This window comes from Xiphophorus couchianus, chromosome 11 (assembly GCF_001444195.1).
Source record: "Xiphophorus couchianus chromosome 11, X_couchianus-1.0, whole genome shotgun sequence".
Classification (NCBI taxonomy): domain Eukaryota; kingdom Metazoa; phylum Chordata; class Actinopteri; order Cyprinodontiformes; family Poeciliidae; genus Xiphophorus; species Xiphophorus couchianus.
In genome coordinates, this window is record NC_040238.1 from 26475162 (window position 1) to 26495351 (window position 20190).

General features: G+C 38.8%; 1 protein-coding gene across 1 annotated transcript in view; it reads left to right on the forward strand.

Annotated features, from left to right (window-relative positions):
- Positions 1 to 20190, forward strand: part of uvrag (UV radiation resistance associated gene) — a 114603-nt gene that overhangs the window by 66407 nt on the left and 28006 nt on the right. Inside the window, exon 13 of the mRNA XM_028031336.1 lies at positions 3257 to 3332. Within this exon, the coding sequence (XP_027887137.1) occupies positions 3257 to 3332 (76 nt within the window). The remainder of the gene's footprint in view (positions 1 to 3256; positions 3333 to 20190) is intronic.

Below are 20190 nucleotides of genomic sequence, written 5' to 3' on the forward strand. Positions count from 1 at the left end.
GAGGATGAACATCTAAAATGGTTGTGTGGCCTCCAGGCTGCGTCGTCTTTTTTTTCTTTCTTTTTTTTTTTTAATTCTCAGCCAGACTTTTTACAGCAACTTCCTGTTAGGGTTCAATCCACCGCTGCAGTGATCCCCATCTGTTCAGGGTTTACCTTTTAAACTTTCCAGAGCCGCGGCGTGAGTGATGAGGTGTTCACAGCCATCACCGCTGCACGATTCTAAGATCTCAAGACAGTCGCTGAGATAATAAAACACACAGGACCTTTAGTTAAGCCAAATAAAAGAAAGGGATTTGAGGTATGCTCATGTTATAAATGCTCAAATGTGGAATTAATTGAAGATTTGTGGTTTAAGAACGTCAAGGCCTTGCAGTAATCTGCTATAGGCGCAGCTTAACCTCCTGTTCCACTGCTATTAATGTGATGGCAGTTGACTGAGTCCACTATGGAGGATTTGTATTTTGATTTAATATGCAGTTGCCCAGTTATGATTGACTTTTAAGGAATTGCAAAAGGAAAAAACCTGAGTCCCAGTCCCTCAAGAAGAGTGGAAGTAAGCCAGATGCTCTTATCCTGTTGAACCATTCCACATAGTTGAAGTGCGCATAGGTCAATATAATTTTCTATGATAATTATGAATATAAAAACCGTGATCTTACATTGTTAGCACAAACATTTGTGAAAAATGTAAACCATGATCTATTTGCTTGTGTGATTTGAGATTTACATCATATTATAATGTTATTCCCTCATCTAAAACATACCTGAAATGTTGCCTTGATTTTTTTCATGCATGTTTGAGAAAACTGCTAAAACTGCTCTCCCTCGGCAACTGACCAGCTGAGTGAACCAAGCGCCTGTAAGGACGAAGCTCCACCTCAGACCTTATTTTAAATGGATCAGAACATGCAATTAGGAATTCTAATATTATGTAAAATAAATTATGTCACTCAAAACATAAAGCATAGAGTTAGACTGAACAGATCTGCCCTTATGAATCGGCCACATTGTCACTGATCTAAAAAAATTTTCAATACCGTAACATATACAGATATTAATATCTGAGTGGTGCATCTCTATGAATAACCTTTGTAAAATAATTCAAGAATGTCAATTTAATAATTTAGGTACTTTGTCTGAACCCATACTACATAAATCAGTTTTGTATAATATTAAATTGAACAATAAGAAAGCTTATGTCTTATTACTGGGATTCATCACAGATGCTCCCACAGCTGAGGAGATGAATCGGTGAATCAGATGCAGGGAAACATTAGTAAACATGAGAAATGAGATTTACATTAACTTAATTCATAGTGGAATCACTAGCAACTTTGAACATTTGTGATTCTTTTGCGATGTGGAAACAGAGTGGAGTGGGTCTCTTTTTTGCACATAGAAAAAAGACGCTAGATTTGTCGCTAGTCTTCTTTTGGGGAAAAAAAAGTAACTAAATATAGCAACAAAGTCGATAAGTTGGCAACAGTGGGACAGAGATGTGTTGGAATGCGGAATATGATCCTTTCCCATTGTGATGGATGGAAGCGATGGTTTGAACTTTGACCTCCTCTCTCTCTGCTTCGTACGGCAGCGGAGTCCTGCAGTCTGAATGTTTTAATGAACGATCTTTAAATTGTAGCGAATGATGTGACGTAAAATGTACTTTTAAGAACCGTGGTACACCTAGACATCGGCCAGTGCGTTAGTTCACCCGTACTTAACAACAAGCACATGTGCTGCTAATAGCAACAGATGACTTTAAGGTTTGCCTGTGAGGACAAAGCTGTTTGAGGCGGTTCAGCTTCATTCTGGCTCTAAATAAAACCATTGTCCTACGAAGAGCTTGTGTATTTTGTTGACATTTTTTAGACGAGACCACAAAGAAGCCCTGTTTTTCTTTTTTTTTTTACTGCCTTCACACTCGGTTCTGAAACGCTGCTTTGACAGTGGCCTACCTTCTTAATGCTTTGCATTCTAACGTAAAGACTGTGGCGTAGCTTTCTAAATATTCTCTCAGTGGGAGATCAGCCGATATAAGCTGTTAATGACAGGCAGGGATGAGTCCACCGGTTTCACTGCTCTTCCCACTTCATGTCATCATCCGCTGCTCCGTCTCTGCCCCAACTGAGACATCTGGGTTTCACTGATGGGACTTTCCCGTCATGCTGAAAGCAAAAGTTCCCTTTGTTTGTGTGTGGAGGCGGAAAGATGGTGCTGCACTGCTCCTGTTTGATGCTTCAGTAGAACAAGGTGCTGACTGGGCATCTATGGGTTGGGGCCATGGATCCAGATGAAGCTTTTTCCCTCATCTGCAGCTGTCAGCGAATGTAAATACTGCAGACTGCATGAGCACATGCATCAGCATATGAAGGTATTCTAGGGCCTTTGTAGATGGTAGGAAAAGGAGTAAATTCCAAAAATCTCAGAAATTCTTAAATTAATCTCAGAAATTTTCTAGAAAAAAAGTTGGAAATTTCTAAGTTTTAAAAGTCAAAAATTGCTTGGAAAAACCTCAGGGAATGTTCGGCTTTTGGAAACATTCCGAGTTTCAAAAGTTGAAAATTTGAATTAAAATGTATCTCCAATTTGCTAGCAAATTTTTTGACTTTTCCAAATGTACAAGTTTTATTCTAGTTTTTTTTTAAATCAACATGTATTCACTAGACTTACAAATTTGCAAAGTGATAAATATGTTTATAATCACACACTTTTAAAATGAAGCTTTTTTTTTGCAAGTCTGAGCTGTAACTTTTTTCTAAGATCTGTAACACATGCAGCAGCTTTGAATCTCACAAATGAAGGAATAACTAGATTTACATCTGCTCATTAAAACACATGTTGCTAATGTTTGTTGGAGTTCAATAAAAATGAAGTGAAATGCATAAAAGTAAATTCACTGCGTTAATGCATCCTTAAAATGAAAATAAGTGGGAGTTCTTCGCTTGATGAAAATAATCATTTGTCTGTATTTTCATTATTTTTGGGGGATTGTTTCTGTTCAGAAAAAAGAGAGCGAAGGAAGGTTAAAGATTCATTGCACAGCTTAGACATTTTAAAATAAACCACAACATAAAGTTTCAGCTTCAGTTTGTCTTTACATTGATTCTCAAAGTCTGTAAAGTTTCAGGTTTTAAAGGTCAATACCTAATCGTGTGTTTTATTGCGAATACTGAGCCATCAAATCATCATCTAATAGATCACAAACAGTAACTCTCGTATTCCCCTTCAGTTAAATGTCCTTCTGTGTTTTACAGATTCCCATTGTATCCTAGAGGAGAGCGCTTTCATTTTGAATACGGCGTCTACTTGCTAAACAAGAACATCGCCCAGGTAAGGAATGAACAGTTGCCAATAATGGGTGGAGTTTAACAACTGACAATTTGATCAGAAGATAAATTACCGTAATGCATAAAATATACAGTATTTATGTACAATTCCTACATGAGCCATTTGTGGCCCACTAGGTTCAACAATTCTGGCTTAGATTGGGTGAAACCTCACCATCTCCATAGTTTTATGTTCCTATCACTGATTTTCAGAAGATCTTGATGTCATTCTGAACATTTTGTTTATGTGACTCTGTGGCCAGTTTGTGAGGTTTCTAGTCCAAGTATGATCTTTGCATCCTTTTGTAGGAAAAATTAAAAGGACGATGGTTAAACATCTGCATAGAGGATCTTTGATGTTCACATGTATTGGATTAGCGATTTTTGTTTTTGTGGTGAGCATTTTAGGTTCTTTGACGTGTTAGTTCTCAGCACATTAGGCATCAACTATTTAACTTTTTCTTATTTACATCTAATTTATCTTTAATTGTCTTTCAGTGAAGTAAGTTGAGGATTATAAGATAAAATGCAATCTAAATTTGTCATAAGTAATAATTTTCTTTCTGGATCACAATCAAAATGTCTCGCCTCTAATAAAACCTTAATTTTTATGAAAATATAAATCATCTTTTTCTTACGGATTTCGACCTTTTGTGTCATTTGCTGCAAAAAGCCTAACATTTGCATTGTGAGCAAACTAACTGAAGGCGTTTTCCACATGTCGGAGTATCCATCCATCTGTGAACTGCCTAAGCAGCAGGAAGCTGAGCACACTGGACCACAAAGCCCAGCTACAGCCTCTCGGTTTCTTTCACAGTTGTAAACTCGAGAGTCTTGCTAGATCTTTTTGGACATCAAGGAAATGAGCTGTGTGAAGCATGAACTGTACACAACCCACCGGTTGGTAGCATCAACTCATTTATAGTTTTGGTCTTGTCATGTGATTCGCTGATCTTGTGACTTCGCTATGCTTATTAAAGTGCATATAGGTGAGTTGGCCACTTTTTTTATATGCAAGACACTTAAAAGCTCAGACTTTTAGCAGTTTACATTCCTTTTGCCTGTTTTTTTTAATCCATGTGGAGAGGAAGGGCACAACTTGCAGATTTTTCATTGAATTACCTAAGCCTATTTTAGGTTTAATTAGATATTTTTGTATTAGCAATACATTAAAAGAAGCAAATAAACAAACAATTCAAATTCTTCTTGAAATAAGTCAATATTTATATATTTTTTTAGCCTAAAATGCAATAAAAACATTTTTATTGTACGCTTCATCAATTGTAGCAAAGAATCCATCTGCAACTAAAACAAATACTCCTCAATCAATCAGCACAGCGTAGTCCTAATCTGAAGACTGTTTTTTGGATTAACCGATTAATAATTGGATAGCAAAGGGTGCTTAATAGGATGATTTTTTTATTTTTTATTTTTTGCTTTTTTTGAACCAGGTGAAGCTAAATCTACTTCCAGCCACTTGAGTTGTGTGCAGAACTTAATCACTGACAAAGGATTAAAACAATTCAATATGTCTATATAGTGTTTGTACAGTTTTGGCTTAAGTACTGTAAGATATCCTTTTTGGAGTCTGCATATTCAAGTTAACAATTAAATTAGTATTAATGGATTCATCACGATTAATGTGATTGTTTCAGGCCTAATGTGAATGTTGCTTAGTTTGACCCTAATATGCTTAGAACTAAAAACTTTTTTGCTCAAAAAAGAATGAAACAAGCCTAAATGCATCTTGTACTACATCATTTTCTCATTACGTGCCTTGATACATAACCACATGATCCATCTAATTTTAAATAATCAAGATGTTTTTTTGAATAGCAGTCAAAATTAACTCTCAGTCCAGATTTTAGTCCAGGATTTCTTAGTTCATCGGATCTCTGCAGACTGTTGCTGTTGTTATATGTAGAACATTTGGTGTGCAGTCATCAAGTTCTTATTCCCACCTTTTAACTCCCCCCAACACACACACACACACCCAGCCCATTTTTGATCAAAGCTACACCTCATGACCCGAGCTTTCTGAGATTTCAGTTTCATGAACCTCGACCATCTGTTGCCATCAGACTGCGTGCTCAGTCTTGCTGAAACTTTAATTTGCTTGCTGATAGAAGGCACATGGAAGTAACTTCGGGAGAAATATTCCGGACTGCGTCGCAAATCAAATCTAAAGTAATAATGCCAAGGCTGCCTTTGCCAGATTTGGTGACATAATCTATTGGTTGAAGGTCTTTTCAGGTTATCAAGAGAAAACCCCCGGTGTCAATTTATAAGACAGTTTAACGAGTCGTATAGAAGAGTGGGGAATGTGGAGTTCTTGAAGGAATCTGGTCTGCTGAAGATGAAAAATGAGATCCACTCAGCAGGATGTCCTCAACAGTGTTCATGAAACCCCTGCTGAAAGATTCTAACTCCAGGCTTTTTAAAGTCAGATGGAAACAATCAGCTGGGCACAGGTGGGCACATGTGAGGGGTGAATGATAACTGTGAGATACATCTGGAAGGACGAACTAAGACAACAGAGGCCTCTCAGGCAAAGCTATTTATGCAAATTAAACGTGGCACTTTAAAGCTACGGTATGCTTATAAAAAACAGTTTTTTCCATATTTGTTAAAACTATTACTTCGTCGTGAAGATGTACAATAGATAATGTGAGAGAAAAAATCGAGCTCTTATGCCTTCCCCTAGTGATCTCAGTGCTAACTGCAGAAACGTAGAACTTGTTCTTATTCTCCGTTCACATCCTCTCCCTTACTCTCTGCTGCGCTGCAGATGTTTCCCAACAGTCACAAATGCTCAAGCTAGTTAGCAAGGTGGCGGATAAACAGTTTTCCTGTAATGGTAAGTAGTTTCTCTGCCATTAGTACATTAAGTAGCGTGTACACAAGGTTGGTTGACTAGCTCTGTTTGCTTGTTTTTGACTGAGAGTGTTGCATTTCTTCAAATGGCAATAATCACAATGAGAGGAGGGGAAGGAACATGATCTTTCTTTCACAGTTTTAATAAATACGTAATAAACAGATGTAACTGAGCGACATACTCAGTTAAAGCACGTGAGCATGTGGCTAATTTGTTTTTGTACCTGTGCCTTTGCACTATAGCGCCACTTTCATTGAATAGGAGAAACACTGTGCATCCAGAAAGTATTCACAGCTCTTCACTTTTTCCACATTTGTTGTTACATACTTATGGGATCAACACACAGGGAGCAACAAACAACGTTGATAGGAGAAAGTTTTCCGCCACTCAGGGTGAATCCAGCACACAGGACACGATTGTCGCAGCAGGACTCTTTCTAAACTTTCTAAAACTGACCAGCCATCTATGCTGAGTGATTGGAGGAGAAGGCCCTTAGTCAGGGAGGAGACCTAGAACTGGTTCAGTATGGAAAGAGGAGATCCTTCCAGAAGGACAACCGTCTCTGCAGCGATCCACCAATCAAGCCTGGATAGTTATTCATACCTTAATAAAAGGTTCATGGCAGTCGGTCTGGAGTTTACCAAAAGGCACCTGACAGACTCTCAGACCAGGAGAAACATGATTGTCTGGTCTGATGAGACAAAGACTGAACTCTTAGGTGTGAATGCCAGGCGCCATGTTTGGATTAAACCAGGTCAATACCATGAAGCATGGTGGTGGCAGCATCAAGCAGTAGGGATGTTTTGCAGCAGCAGGAACTGTCATACTAGTCAGGATAGAGGGAAAGATGAATGCAGCAATGTCCCAAAGATATCCTGGATGAAAAGCTGCTCCAGAGCATCTGGACCTCAGACTGGGGCAACTGTTCATTTGTCAGCAGGACGGCGACCCGAACCACTTGGCCAAGATCTCAAAGGTGTGGCTTCAGAACCTCTCTGAATGTCGAGGAGAGTCCAAGACAGAGTCCAGACATGATTCTCATTGAACATATCTGAAAATATTTGAAAGTGGCCCAACCTGCCTGAAGATAGGTGAGTTTAACTTGCGGCATCATATTCTAAGAGATTTGAGGCTGGAACTTCTGCCAAAGCAAAAGCTACCAATACATACGTAAATGGTATTTTTTGGTTTACTTTTGATAAAATTTCCACATCGTCATAATGGGATATTTGTAGGTAGAATTTTCAGGAAATAGATTAATTTAATCCAATTTGGAATGTAACAAGATGTGGAAAAAGTGAATCACTGCAAATACTTTCTGGATGTGCCATTTCCTGCTCTATTTTTTCTGAAGCAGCAGTAATGCATGAAGACTTCAGGAGAACATCAGTATTTTCTCAGGGTGAAATTTCATCTCAGTTTTAAAGCTCAGTGATGTACATTCCACGTGTCCCTCTGTCCATCCATCTTAACAGCGAGTTATTAAGTTTGCCTCTAAGTAATATCATTTTATGGCCGAAATGGTTCAGCTCCATATGTTAGTGATAATAAGTCACAGTTTTTAAAACCGAAGAGGTGTTTAGCTTGTCACTTTCAACAAAGGAGAAGCCGCTGGAGACGATTCTTCTCCGCCTCACTTCTGATGAACTCTGCAAAAGGCTTCTCGGCCAACTTCTGCAAGCTTGTAATCGATCAATTACATCGCAGAAGCTCAGATTTGAGTTGAGCCCGAGTAAAGACGAGATCCTTTTCCCTCAGCATATGGTTTGAATTCCTCTGTTCTCATTCCAAACCGGTTGATCAAAGAAAAATCACAATTTTCTCAACTTGGGTTTGCATGAACCAAGATGCTCAACAAATTGAGCAGCAATCTGATCAGAAACTCAGAACTAAAATCTTTTTCTGATCAGTATTTGCTTTGAGTGAAGACTCCAAATAAACTTCATTATTAGTTATTAAAGTGAAGCTAATGGGAGGCACAGAGTTGTAAGAAGCTATTTAAATGAAACTTTTCTACACATGAAGACATCATTCAGGACATTGAGAGGATAAGAGCAATGCAGTGTATTATTGCAAAGTTTGTTTTTCTGCGTGTCATACAACATGCTGGATTTTAGACATACTTGGAGCTTTTTCTAAATCTGATTGTATAGGAGGCATCTACAGACTACAAACAAATATGAAGGTGACATTTTCCTCATTTGATTGATTTTCTTGTCTTTTTATTCTAACTGCACTAATTGCTATGTTACGATTTGCATTGTTTAAAATCTAAACTTCAAAATCATTTAATCTTTCTTTAAAGTAGTAGCCTATTTTACATCGACTGTTCTCTCACACACGGTGTGACGTTGCCTCTGTTCTTGATGTTAATAGAGACAACCTCCAGTGACCAAAAAGTATTTTGAATACTATTACCACTATTTCTCATATTATGGTTCATAGAAAGGAATCAGGATAAGCTAAGATCGAAAAAAATTGCTCAACAAAAATAAGAGATCAAAAACACAGTCCTTCCTGCCCAAAGAGGGGTGTGAATGCAAATATAATTTAACCGCAGTTGTACTGTGATGTCGTTTAAAGTCTGGTCAAGACAGACTTTAAATGTTTACCGCATTTAAAGTCTAGGAAGCAAGATGGAGTGCACTACGAGGTGTTAACAGCCCCTCTGGCTGCCTGAATTAAATTTGGTTAACATGGAATATTGAAAGTAGACATAAAAATGTATCCAAACCTCCAAATATTTCATGTGCAATCAAATAACATAAGAAAATCTGAGTGCAACCGCTGAAGTCACCCTTTTCTTTTTACTACTGTTCTGTGTGTTGGTAAGCACGCTTTTTCTCATTTGCAGAAATGATCCAACAAAAGCAATGTGACTTTTTTTCCCCCGTTCAGCTCCATTGTTAAATGATTACCATCGGGCTTCTGCTGTTTGTTAAAAGTTTGGCCCCTGCTACATCTGAGGCCTGCAGCTGGGCCTGAACTGGTCCTCCACAGGGGGGCACAAACGCCAAACCTGCATTTCCTCCATTTGCCGAGACAAATGAGCCAAGTTAGTGTGGCTGACTCCAAAGGAAAACCAGCAGCCTTTTGTCTGGAAAAGGGCCATGTGCTGCATTCTCCAATTCTCAGAGTTATCCACTTGGCTATGCTGTTGTGAAACAGGCATATGGGGCTGATTAGACGACAACTGATGCTATGCAACATCTACGGGAACAATTAGGTCTTAGTTACTTGGACGAAGAGATTTTGTGGCCTCCAGTGTAGGAAAATGCAAAATTACGATTTATTACAGTAAATTCTTTGCAGGCACATCCAAGTCACCTCTGGATTCACCTTCATTTCTGTCGACTGGGGCAAGATGGCCGCAGTCTTCCGCCTCTCAGGTCTCTGGCAACTTTGTACCGTGATCTACAGGCAACGTGCCATAGCGGTGGTCTGATGCATACGTCAGACAGCCTGCTGCAGTAAAGAGTAGCAACTGTGGCTCCATAAAGCACTGCTATGACTCACGGGGAAGCCTACTGTAGTTAGTGGTTAAAGGAGGTGGCAGCGAGCAGAACAGGACCTGCTTGAACGGAGTTATTCTTGTTGACACTGTTTGGAAAAGGTTTTACATTATTGGGAAAGGTAAACTTAACCTTTTCGAATTACAATAATTATCAGTAAGAGGCTGTTTCCTCCTTAGGGGTCCTCTATAAACCTGGGATTAAGAGATTAACCATGATGCGTTACTGTTAAATTTAGCTGCTAACATTCTCACACTAATGTAGCAAAAATCACAAGCACATTTGTGGAAAGTTTGCATTGTCACACACAGGAAAGGCTCTGTGTTTAATCTGGTCCTCTAATGTTGCAATTATGCAAATGCTTTTAAGCCCAAATAAAGAAAGAAAAATAAAAGTAATTTTTTTTTTCAAAGCTAAGCCTTTCAATGAGGCCGTGTCGGTTTGGATAGCATGCAAGAAAGGTTGTAGTTTTTGTCCACAGAAACCGACATAGGAGAAAATTTTTGATTTGTAAATAAAAAACAAGCTGGCAGGAAAGCCATGTCTCTGTTTGCCGTCTTAAAAAAAGAATGTGGAAATACACAGTGTGTCATCTGTTTTGATGAGGAGAGTGCAAACAAACCCGTTCACCTCCTGCTCCTTTTAGCATAAGTAGCATCTTCAAATCAACATGCTTTTTTTTTTTTTTGTGAACTTTGGGTCCTCGGGTCGTTTCTTCACCTCTGGGGCAACGCCGGTGACCTCAGACCGAAGAGATGCGACAGAGTCTTGGCATAGCGCTTTGCTGCCATTAGCTCATGTGATTGGGCTTCAATAAAAACCAGATGACCCACAGACATGGAAAAAGTGAACATTAAGCAGATGCCCTCAACCTCAGTGTAAATGGTCAAGACAGTTAAAATTCCCCAATGTAAACTGTCTCCAACTATTACTTTGCTCCTTTTCTTCTTTATTATTGTGGATACTGGAGATCGAACAAGACTTCCAACTTTGTATGCACCGTTAAAGACCGACTCATCTGCTTCTTACTTTGTGTCTTACAGAAGTGTTTAAATACTTTGAAATTTTCACATTTTTCTAGAATAACCCAAAACTTTAATGAGATTTTATATGATAGACCAGAACAATGTAAAGTGATGGTTACACATTCTCTGTGTACTAACTATGACTTTTGGAACAACTGGATCTTATTAAGGGCAGTTATGTGCACAGGAAACTGAAAAGTTAGTTCTGCTTACTCTAAAGAATCATCACCGTATTTAGTGGAAGCTAATGCTAAAGCTTCAACTTAAATTCAAATTATGTCTGCACTAGAAAGACTGCAACCCTTAAGCACAAATTTAATTTTGACATAACTTACATGTTCTATAATGCCCTTAGATATTATATTTATGTTTAGGTCTTGTTCTTTACTGTCCATGTTTAATTTTGTTGTACGTTTCTTATTTTTTTATTTTAAGTTTATTTGTTAGGGACAGACACATCGACATAGACAAACTGAACAAAACAGCAGTCCCATGTTTGCGTTATAGTGCAATAGCAACAGCTAATTTGCAGCACTTGTCCCTAGATGGGCTTTTAAAAAAGTACCTCTAAAAATTGAAGTGATAAGCATTTAAAATAGCACAACATAATGTTGACAACATCTGCAAACAAACTGTGAAATATAAAACATCAAAAATGGATACAGTTCTGTTTTTGATATAACCAGAGTTTTGTTTGAAATAATGTTTCTGGAAAAAAAGGGAAAATGTGAGGAGAAGAAACTGTAAATAGTCTTCACCTACTTCAAAATAAGAGCATGAACATAAACGTCTTAGTACTTGAAGAATTTTTAACAGGCCACAATCAAAGCTTCTACACATATGTTGAACTTTATCCAAATGAAAGTTATCTTGTAACATTAATTTAAGGGAAGCTTTTAGCTCATTATTGGAAGAAGTATGCCCACCACTGATTAAAGGGTATCAGAGTAAAAGGGGGAGATTGCAATTCACTCGGCATCCACATTTCACATTCCTTGTTGTTAAAACGTTGCTACAGCTGCTGCGTAGCTGTTTGCTGCATAGCTCTGCAATGCGGCTAATCAGAATGATCTGGATGCAATCAGCCAGTTTTACACAAAATCAAATTTACACTAATAAAATGCGACCTTCTTGCTCCCTAGCGTGATACATTGTATGTAAATGTTCACAATTGTAATATCAGTTTCTGTTGTCACATCTTGGAGTCATTCCTTATGGCAATCTGACCCAGTAGAACTGTTTGAAGATGAAGAGGAAACTGTGATGTGTAACTTCATACCCTAAATCTACTTAGGCTCTTTTATGTGGGGGAGGAAGAAAAAGATCACAGCTAACTAGGATCCATCGTTGGAACGCTGAGGCGTCGCTCTTTGAGAAGTTCTCCTCCGGTTGACTATGTGTGCAGTATTTGTGTCGTCTTTTTGCCTCTGTTGCTTAGATCCCCTCTAAATGCGAGCAGAAACTGGATCCCCCCAGGATGTTTGTCAGAAACGACGCACATTAGACAGAAATATTTCAGATTTCATTTAGAAGGGTTGTCTCTTTGTCCAGTTGAGTCCTGTGGTTTGTGACTCACTTGCTGATGTTCTCCACAAAAACCTTCTCGGCAAAAGAAGAGAAGAGAAACAGACGGGTAAATCTCCACTGTTCCCCTCGAACAAAACTCTCACTCTTCTGTTTACTTACCCCTTGCACAAACCTCATCTCGACAAACAGACCCGTCAGGATTTAGAAATTATGATGCAGCCCACTGTGAGGTGTTTGTTTACTTGAACTCCGCTTCCCCCAGGCTCTGCCACCATCTCTACCCAAAGACAGACAAGACCTGGAAGCAATCAGGCCATTTCAACGGCCTGCTGCCACTTTGTGTCTTCATCTCTCTGTGATGGCCACATCCGTTTTTCATTTTGAAGGGTTTAATATAAAAAAAACTGCATAATAGAGAGGACAGGCACCAGCAAATGCAAAACTATCTCATCATATTGTGCCTTGTATTCAGCCCTGAGGAAGGAGGAAAAGTAAAACGTGGGATTCTTTGTAATCTAAGCCACTAAGGTGTCTGTTTTTGCTTTAGTTTGGTGAAATATAGTTTGAATAACTGTCACTTCTCACACTGCCACATGCCGTACAAATGTTGAACAGTGAGCGTCAGAATACATGTTTGAAGTTTCAACGCCATCATTTTGGCACTCCTACCAACCCTTCTGATCTCTTTTATTCCCCGACGGTGAAAAGCACTTCAACATTTGTCATATTTCAGGGAAGTAACCATCCCTGGCAGGTAGAAAGTGATAAAACCGAGAGCAGTTCCAGTCGGGTTGTGAGATCAACAGTCTGAGTGGAGACCGACACTGTTGGCCCTCCCATCGTTAATACATGGAGAGAAGAAGGGAGGAAAAATCTGTTTCATACTTAGGTTTAAATATGTGATGCGTGTCTCTTACATTGCTGGGGTATTTCATTGACTCATTTATGCTTCATCAAAAGTAGCAATAATTGTTGCATTGACACTGTACCCAACTTAAATGTTCCTTTACAGGCCTAAACAGTTATTTGACTCTCCTGGTAAAGATTTTTTAAAATGCCGTAAAATAAACTGATCTTTAACTACAATACAATGGGCCCCTGATAATCACGGGGTTTAGGGACCACAACCAGTCACTAATGGCTAAAATACCGGCAATACTTATGCCACGTTCTAAAGATGCATACGACTAACTTTGCGATTATTCAAATACCAAATATACCATAATGTCTGGTTCACAAGGCAAAATTTTAAACTTGAAAAGCCTGAGAGGCCCACACCTGATGATTGGTCCTACAGTGTGTGGATTAAAGGATTTCTTAAACATGCATGAAAAAAATCAAAGCAACACCCGAGGTATGTGTTTGATGAGGGAATATCCCTGTAACATGATATGAATCTCAAAAAACTCGGTTTTACATGTTACTGCTCCTTTAAGTAAATCCAGGCTTTTTTTAAGCACACCTCTCTCTGCCGGTGGGTTTTCAAATCCCGACTGTGTGGTCCCGGTTTTCCATCACAAACATTTGTTGTTAGCTACAGCTTGAAACCAGTGCAACATTTTGCTCAGACTTTGTTACTGGTGGAACCCCCTTTTATATTTTACTACAGGAAGTGGAAAGCTCTTTTTTTTCTTCTTCTTCCATAAAAAGTGTCACCAAAAGTAGGAGACTGCCGCGTTGTTGGTCTGCTGTCTTCTCGCTCGGTCTCAACCACTCAAGTTCAGCTGCTTCCGATAGCGAGAAAGACGAGTTGAATTACTGGACACTCCCATGCTGACCAGAACCTGCCTTCTGTCAGCCAGAACATTTGATTTACAAGCAGGCCTCAGACTCCACTTCTAAGTGTGTGTCACTGTTCTGTGGTTTCCACTTCTGGGTGTGTGTACATAGTGAGACTGCTGGTGTGCTGCGATTATGCTTCAGCTCCTGGCTTTATGGGAATTCCTCTGGATAACCACCTATGACTTTATGAAACACTTAAGTTGGTTTAATTGATTTTCCACATTTTGTGGTCACTTGTTCCAGGTTTGTCCGTCACCACAAAGGGAATCCAGGGTAGCTCCTTACACTATATATAAGGCCAATCGTTAAGTTAATGTTAATGGGGAATAATCCTACAACTGTGTGAAGCTGAGAGAAAGGGGAGAAAAATGAAGTTGGTTAAAAAGTTTTTTATTATTATGTTTAGGCTCATTTGGTCAAATGAGCCTTTGGGTTAGCAGAGTGAAAGTTGTACAAAATTAGTTATGCTGAAACATTAGAAACAAGCAAAAAGCTGAGAAAAAAAATAAAAAAGGTGAATTCCTTGGAACTGTTTTAAAAAGTAAATTCAAGATAAGTTGTTTCTCATCATGTTTATTTTTCATTCATTCAACATTTTTTGGTATATTGCATCTGGACTTGAGTATGGCTGTAGCCTCTTTTTTTCTTTTTTACCGATGAGAAAAACAGATTTATTTTTGAGCCCTATGTTGTTTTTGATTATTTTAAAAAAGGAGAGAAGGATAACCTTTGAAGATGGCTAGAAAAGAAAAGATGTCGTTCTTTTAAAAAAATTTTTTACGAAGGATAAAATCTGTGGCCAACTGCAGAGCAGGACGCCAGCTGACCATGTATGAATGCACACGATGCGGCGCGCTCGGAGATTCAGTCCTCCCAAAAGTAACACGTCTGAGTCCACTGTGGTGTACCAGCGACGCTGGCAACAAACATCTTTCCATCCAAATAACAAAGTAGTTGGGTGTGTTGCAAACCCCAAATCCTCACGCTTTGTTGCATACATATAATGACAAAAAAGCAGCAGTAAAAGTAGTGGGTATTGAAGTGTTAGTTACTATGGAGACTGACTGGGGGGCTTGTGAACGGTGCCTCCTGACTTTGCCCTAATTTATTTTTGGTGTGTTTGAAAAATTACTTGTTACATTTCAATAATTAAAACTATATTTTCTATTTATCTCATTTGGAAAGAGTTGAAACGGAATTCCAAACTCATGTTTTTGTTCCCCCCCATTTTTTTCTACTCCCAAAAAATTCCTACCTGCAGTCAGACAAAGTCATAGTTTCATTTTTTTATTTTTTTTGTTTTTTATATATAAACCAGCATGCAAAAATAAACATTAGACAAAATGATTAGATTCAAATAATCTATTTATTCTGGCAGTATTACAAAGTATTACGTTTTACCTTCTGGAATATGTTGCAAGTCTTAAATGCAGGGTGCGATGTAAATCACCGCATTAGATGAAGCTGACAAGATAAACGCTAAAATATCTCGTGGTCTTACTGTCAACATTGGGGGGGAAAAAAAGAAGTCGGAGTAAGTGCAAGAACTACTGCAATCTAATATATTTGCATTCCCCTTAATGTCCCAATGGTTTCAAGTTTTGTGTTGCACATTTAACGACTCAAAGAATCAGAACAAATAAATTGAGACCCAAAAATCACAAAAGGGATTCGCCTGTGTACCTCATCTTTCCCCATCAATCAGAGCAGCGATGTTATGATTATTTATGAATGTAGTTTTTCCCACAAGTCAAACTGTGGATTTTTCTGTCAAGGCGTTCCAGAAACTGTACGTTTGCTGTGATTCGGGGTGTTTAGAGAGTACTGGCTGCGCTCCTCCATCATTTACTTAATAGCGCGTCTGCAGTTTCCAGCTGTTTGGAATTTGTAGTTGAAGCATGTTTTCCTTTCTTTCTTTTTGTTTTTGTTTCCCCATATCTCACTTATATGCTCGAACCACTAAGGTTTAGCAATGAGGACGTACTAAATTCTCTTGTTTCGTTTTTCTTTGTCATATGATCATATCTGAAGCACTGGCTTTCAGAAAACGAAACCTCTCAGTGAAACAAAAAAAAGAAAATCCTATGAGACTTCTCACTGTACAATCTGCTTCCTCCACTGGGAGTTTTATCAGTGGCTTTGATCAGACTTAGGTCATACTGTGTTACAGTATCTGTAGTTTTTGGATCCATCCTGCTTTTCTCTCGGTTAAGTAGGGGATAGAAACTGGACCACGGTACACAAACAGAAGAATTTCCTTTTGCTAGTAGACCCTCTATCCCACCCCCTACTCCCTCCTACTTGTCATGAGAATGTAGAGGGGAGAAACTGAGTATATTTCATGTCACGGAGTTTAGAAAAGCTCGTTTGTTTTGTTAATTCATCAAACCCCGCTTGCTGCCATTTGGGTGTTTGTGAGGTACTGCAGTCATTATTGTGGCTGAATTAAATTAAACAGCTCTGAGAATAAAACAATGCTGGCCCCGTCTGGTCAGTGTTTGAACAAGTACAAATCTGGTTCTGCTAAAATTCTGCAAACCAGCTTTGTTTTTATTTTCTATGTATGTGGGCTCTGTTAAAGCCATTCGACTCCGATTTTATTCCACATAACTAAAAAGACTGGATAGCACAGAGTCCGTATGGTGGACTCTGTGCGGTGGAGTCTATCTTTAACTCGATAGACTTAAAGTCTCTTTTCTTCTTCTTTGAATAATCTCCTATTTGTTCAGTTTTTCTGAATGAACACCTTTCTCTGGGATCTAAAAGTAATGATCCTCAATCGGCTCAAACTCCCAGCTTCCTCTGTTGCACCAGGAGGATATATAATATAAGGATGCTATCATATTTTAATTTCTGTCATCTGGTCATGGCTTTCTCTTTATTAATGAAGCCTCTATGATGGGTTCAGGCCTGTCGTCCCTGAGGTCGTATAACAGTTTTACGGTTATTGGGAGGAGAAAGAGGCTAAGTGCCTCATGAAAGCAGCACTAAAGCAAACACCTGCTCAAGTTAGAAAAAATTAAAGAAAGAGGCCCTGAATTGACATCGTTTTCCTTTTCATGTGGAAATAATTAATGTACACTGCATCTTCTAAAGCTACATAGATTACTTTCTTATGTTTTGCGCTTTCGAGGAGTGGGCTCAGAATATTGAGACAAGTAAGGTAAATAATTGCAGTTATTTTCACGTGATTAAATGTATGGGTGTTATAAGGGGATATACAAGTTGTGAGAAGTTTAAAGTAAAAAATTGATTAATTTAAATTCAAACTTGATTTAAAAAAAAACTTTTCTGAAGAAGGCTCTGACTAAAGACCCCAAAATCATGCCTGGTCGTGACAGTTTCAAAAGATCTGAATGACACAATCAGTTGTTTTCAAGAACTGCTAATCCACCACATTTGCTTTTGCCGCTCCTCTTTAATGGTTAAAAAGACGAGCAGAGATTTTTGAGTCGGGGATATGATACTTGTATTTTATGGTCGGTGGAAGAGATAATTTGAACTTCCTCCCCATTCATAAGGTCATGGCATAATTCTGGACATTTTACTGCTTTTGGGGGGGGGGTTGGCTGAATTCATTGCAGTTGTTGGGTTTCCAGGCACAGACCTGTTCTTTTAAGAGTTGTCCATAAATGTGGAATTCGGCTGAAGTCATGTCTTCAGTTTAGTGTGGTTTAACAATGTGTGTTTGGGATCTGTGTTCTGTTGGAACAATCAATTGACCCAAACCTTAATCCTTTGGGGGGAAAAAATAACTTGGTTAGAATATTCAGAACCAATCCAGGAGCCACAAAGGCTCAAGCTGATCATCAAGATGGATCGAGAGGCTGCAGACCAAGAATCACACCACTTCTCCATAACTAATACATTCGAACTGGACTGAAATTTGCAGCTTTGATCAAAACTAGTTTTGGAGGGTTTCCATTAAGCATCCGGACTGACTTCACCAAAGTCCTCGACCCTACTGAGAATTTGTGGGCCTGTTCTTAAAGGTTGGTTAATGGTTAATGGCAGGAAAACAACCAATTTAAAAGAACTTTACTAATTCTGCCAAGTAAAGTGGTCAAATATTTAGGCAGAAATAAGCCAGAAGCTTGTTCGCAAATACAGAGAGCATGTGGTTGCAGTGCCTCTTGCTAAAGGGACATTTTACCAAATGTAGTTCTAATATTTTCAAATATCATTTTGAAAATATTTAAGTGGCACATGGCTTTTAAAATTTATTGAAGGTGCATGTTGTTTTTTCGGTCCAAAGCAGAGAAAAGAACAGCTCAAATAAATCATAAGAACTGAAGCGAATTCAAAATATGAATATGAAACTGATGTTTTAAAAACTTTTGACGTACACGGTACAAGCACTGTGTTGCTAGAGACATATCGAACGGGGATCAGAAACTTTATCAAAAGGATAGCTGTTCAAGAAAAGGTTTGTCCCACTGCAGGTCCAAATGAAAGCCTGCAAGATTCAAATGATCTCCTGCCAATACCTAGTTCACACAGCAAGATTTTTATTTTGACTCATGTCCTGATTTGTCCTCACGGTTCTTGTCCATGAGGACAAACATGAACTAGAAAGTCTGGTGGACGTCATAGATGGGTTGTTTTTTTTAGTTTTTCTCTAGCGGCATTTCTTCCTCCCGGTCAGCCGTGTTTGTTTATTCTGAACTCACGTTTTGTTGCGAGAGTTTTTGCGAGATTTCCTGTCTGGCATCTTAATATCAAATCCATCTGAAATTAAATGGCTCCATACCACACTCTGTCTGACTACACCTAAGATTTTTTATTGTGTGTGCTCTTTGAGGTTTTCTAAGTTTTAAATCTTTCAGTGTGATCCAGGCATAAGTTCTGGCGACCAGAACCCCTGGGAAAATGGACCTTCATACCTCCACGTTGGGGCTTTTTGTAATGAGAAGCCAAAGACCCAACACCATATTTGGCACCGCTGCTCTGAAATATTAGTACAATCAATTTAAAATTAATCATTTTCAAACATAAATTTAGCCAACCCCTGCTTCAATAGGACAGTTAGCATATTAAAAATGATTATTTTTCCCATTTAAATCTGACACGCTTATGTCATTTGTTCAGATTCGGCCTAATTACAGATCAACGGCTTTGTTTGTTGGTGTCGACCACGTTGCTACCCATACATTATGATGGAAAGCAGACATATATCTGGTGTCTGTGGACAAATTATTGCCTGCGCGGCTGTTGTCCCCATGGAAACGGGCCCTTTTTTAAAATTAAAAACACGCCTCACTCAGGTTGTTGGCTCCTTCTTTTAAGAGCAATTAGGACAGTCCCCACAGCAGGGACAACCACCTCTGACTAAACTTGCACCCAAACAGAGACACACATGCACATGCTGTAATTATTGTCAGTTTACATGTTCAGCTTTGTTATGTTTGGCGCCTTCGCCTTGCAACCGCCTCAGCTGTCAGAAGTTGGAGCATAAAAGTTGGAGTTTATCTCTTATTTCCATGACTGTGGAGCTGCTGCAGGACTCAGACAATAAGCAGAAATGCCATAACTTCAGTCCTACTTGAAATAGTGTTTAGTTTTCTGTATCTAAACGCCTTTGTTTATCCTAGCAGTCTGGATGGCTGAGATGTGTTGGATGTCTCTCTTTAGTTTAAGCTTTTCTTACTATTCTATCATTTAAGAAATGGCCTTACTTCCGTATTCAATTCACCCAACTCTCATTTCAGTTGAGCGGTGGCCTCCGTCCAGCTCATTAAAGAGTTAGAAACCGCACGTTCAACCTCACACTTTTGTCCCGTTGCTGAATTGATGGAAAACCTTACGTACTAGTTGGCCTCAAAAGTAAAGGGGGGTCGATGGGGAAGTAGAACCACACAATGGCGATTTGTTTCTCATTCTCTGCCTCTCTCTTTACATCCTAATCAGATTTGGTTAATCAGGAATTAGGTGGCATTTAACCGAATGGCATTTGCCACTTTTATATATGTTTTTTTTTTCTTTCTGCGGCTGTTTTTGTGAAGTTCTACACGACGCATCCGTTGCAGAGGAAAATGTATACGGCGTGGGCTATGCAAACCGTGTAGATTTAAAAGGAAGGGACTTTTACTGATTATGTATATTTTTGTCTGGCAGCAGCTGCAGAGGAAGTGCAGCAAATTA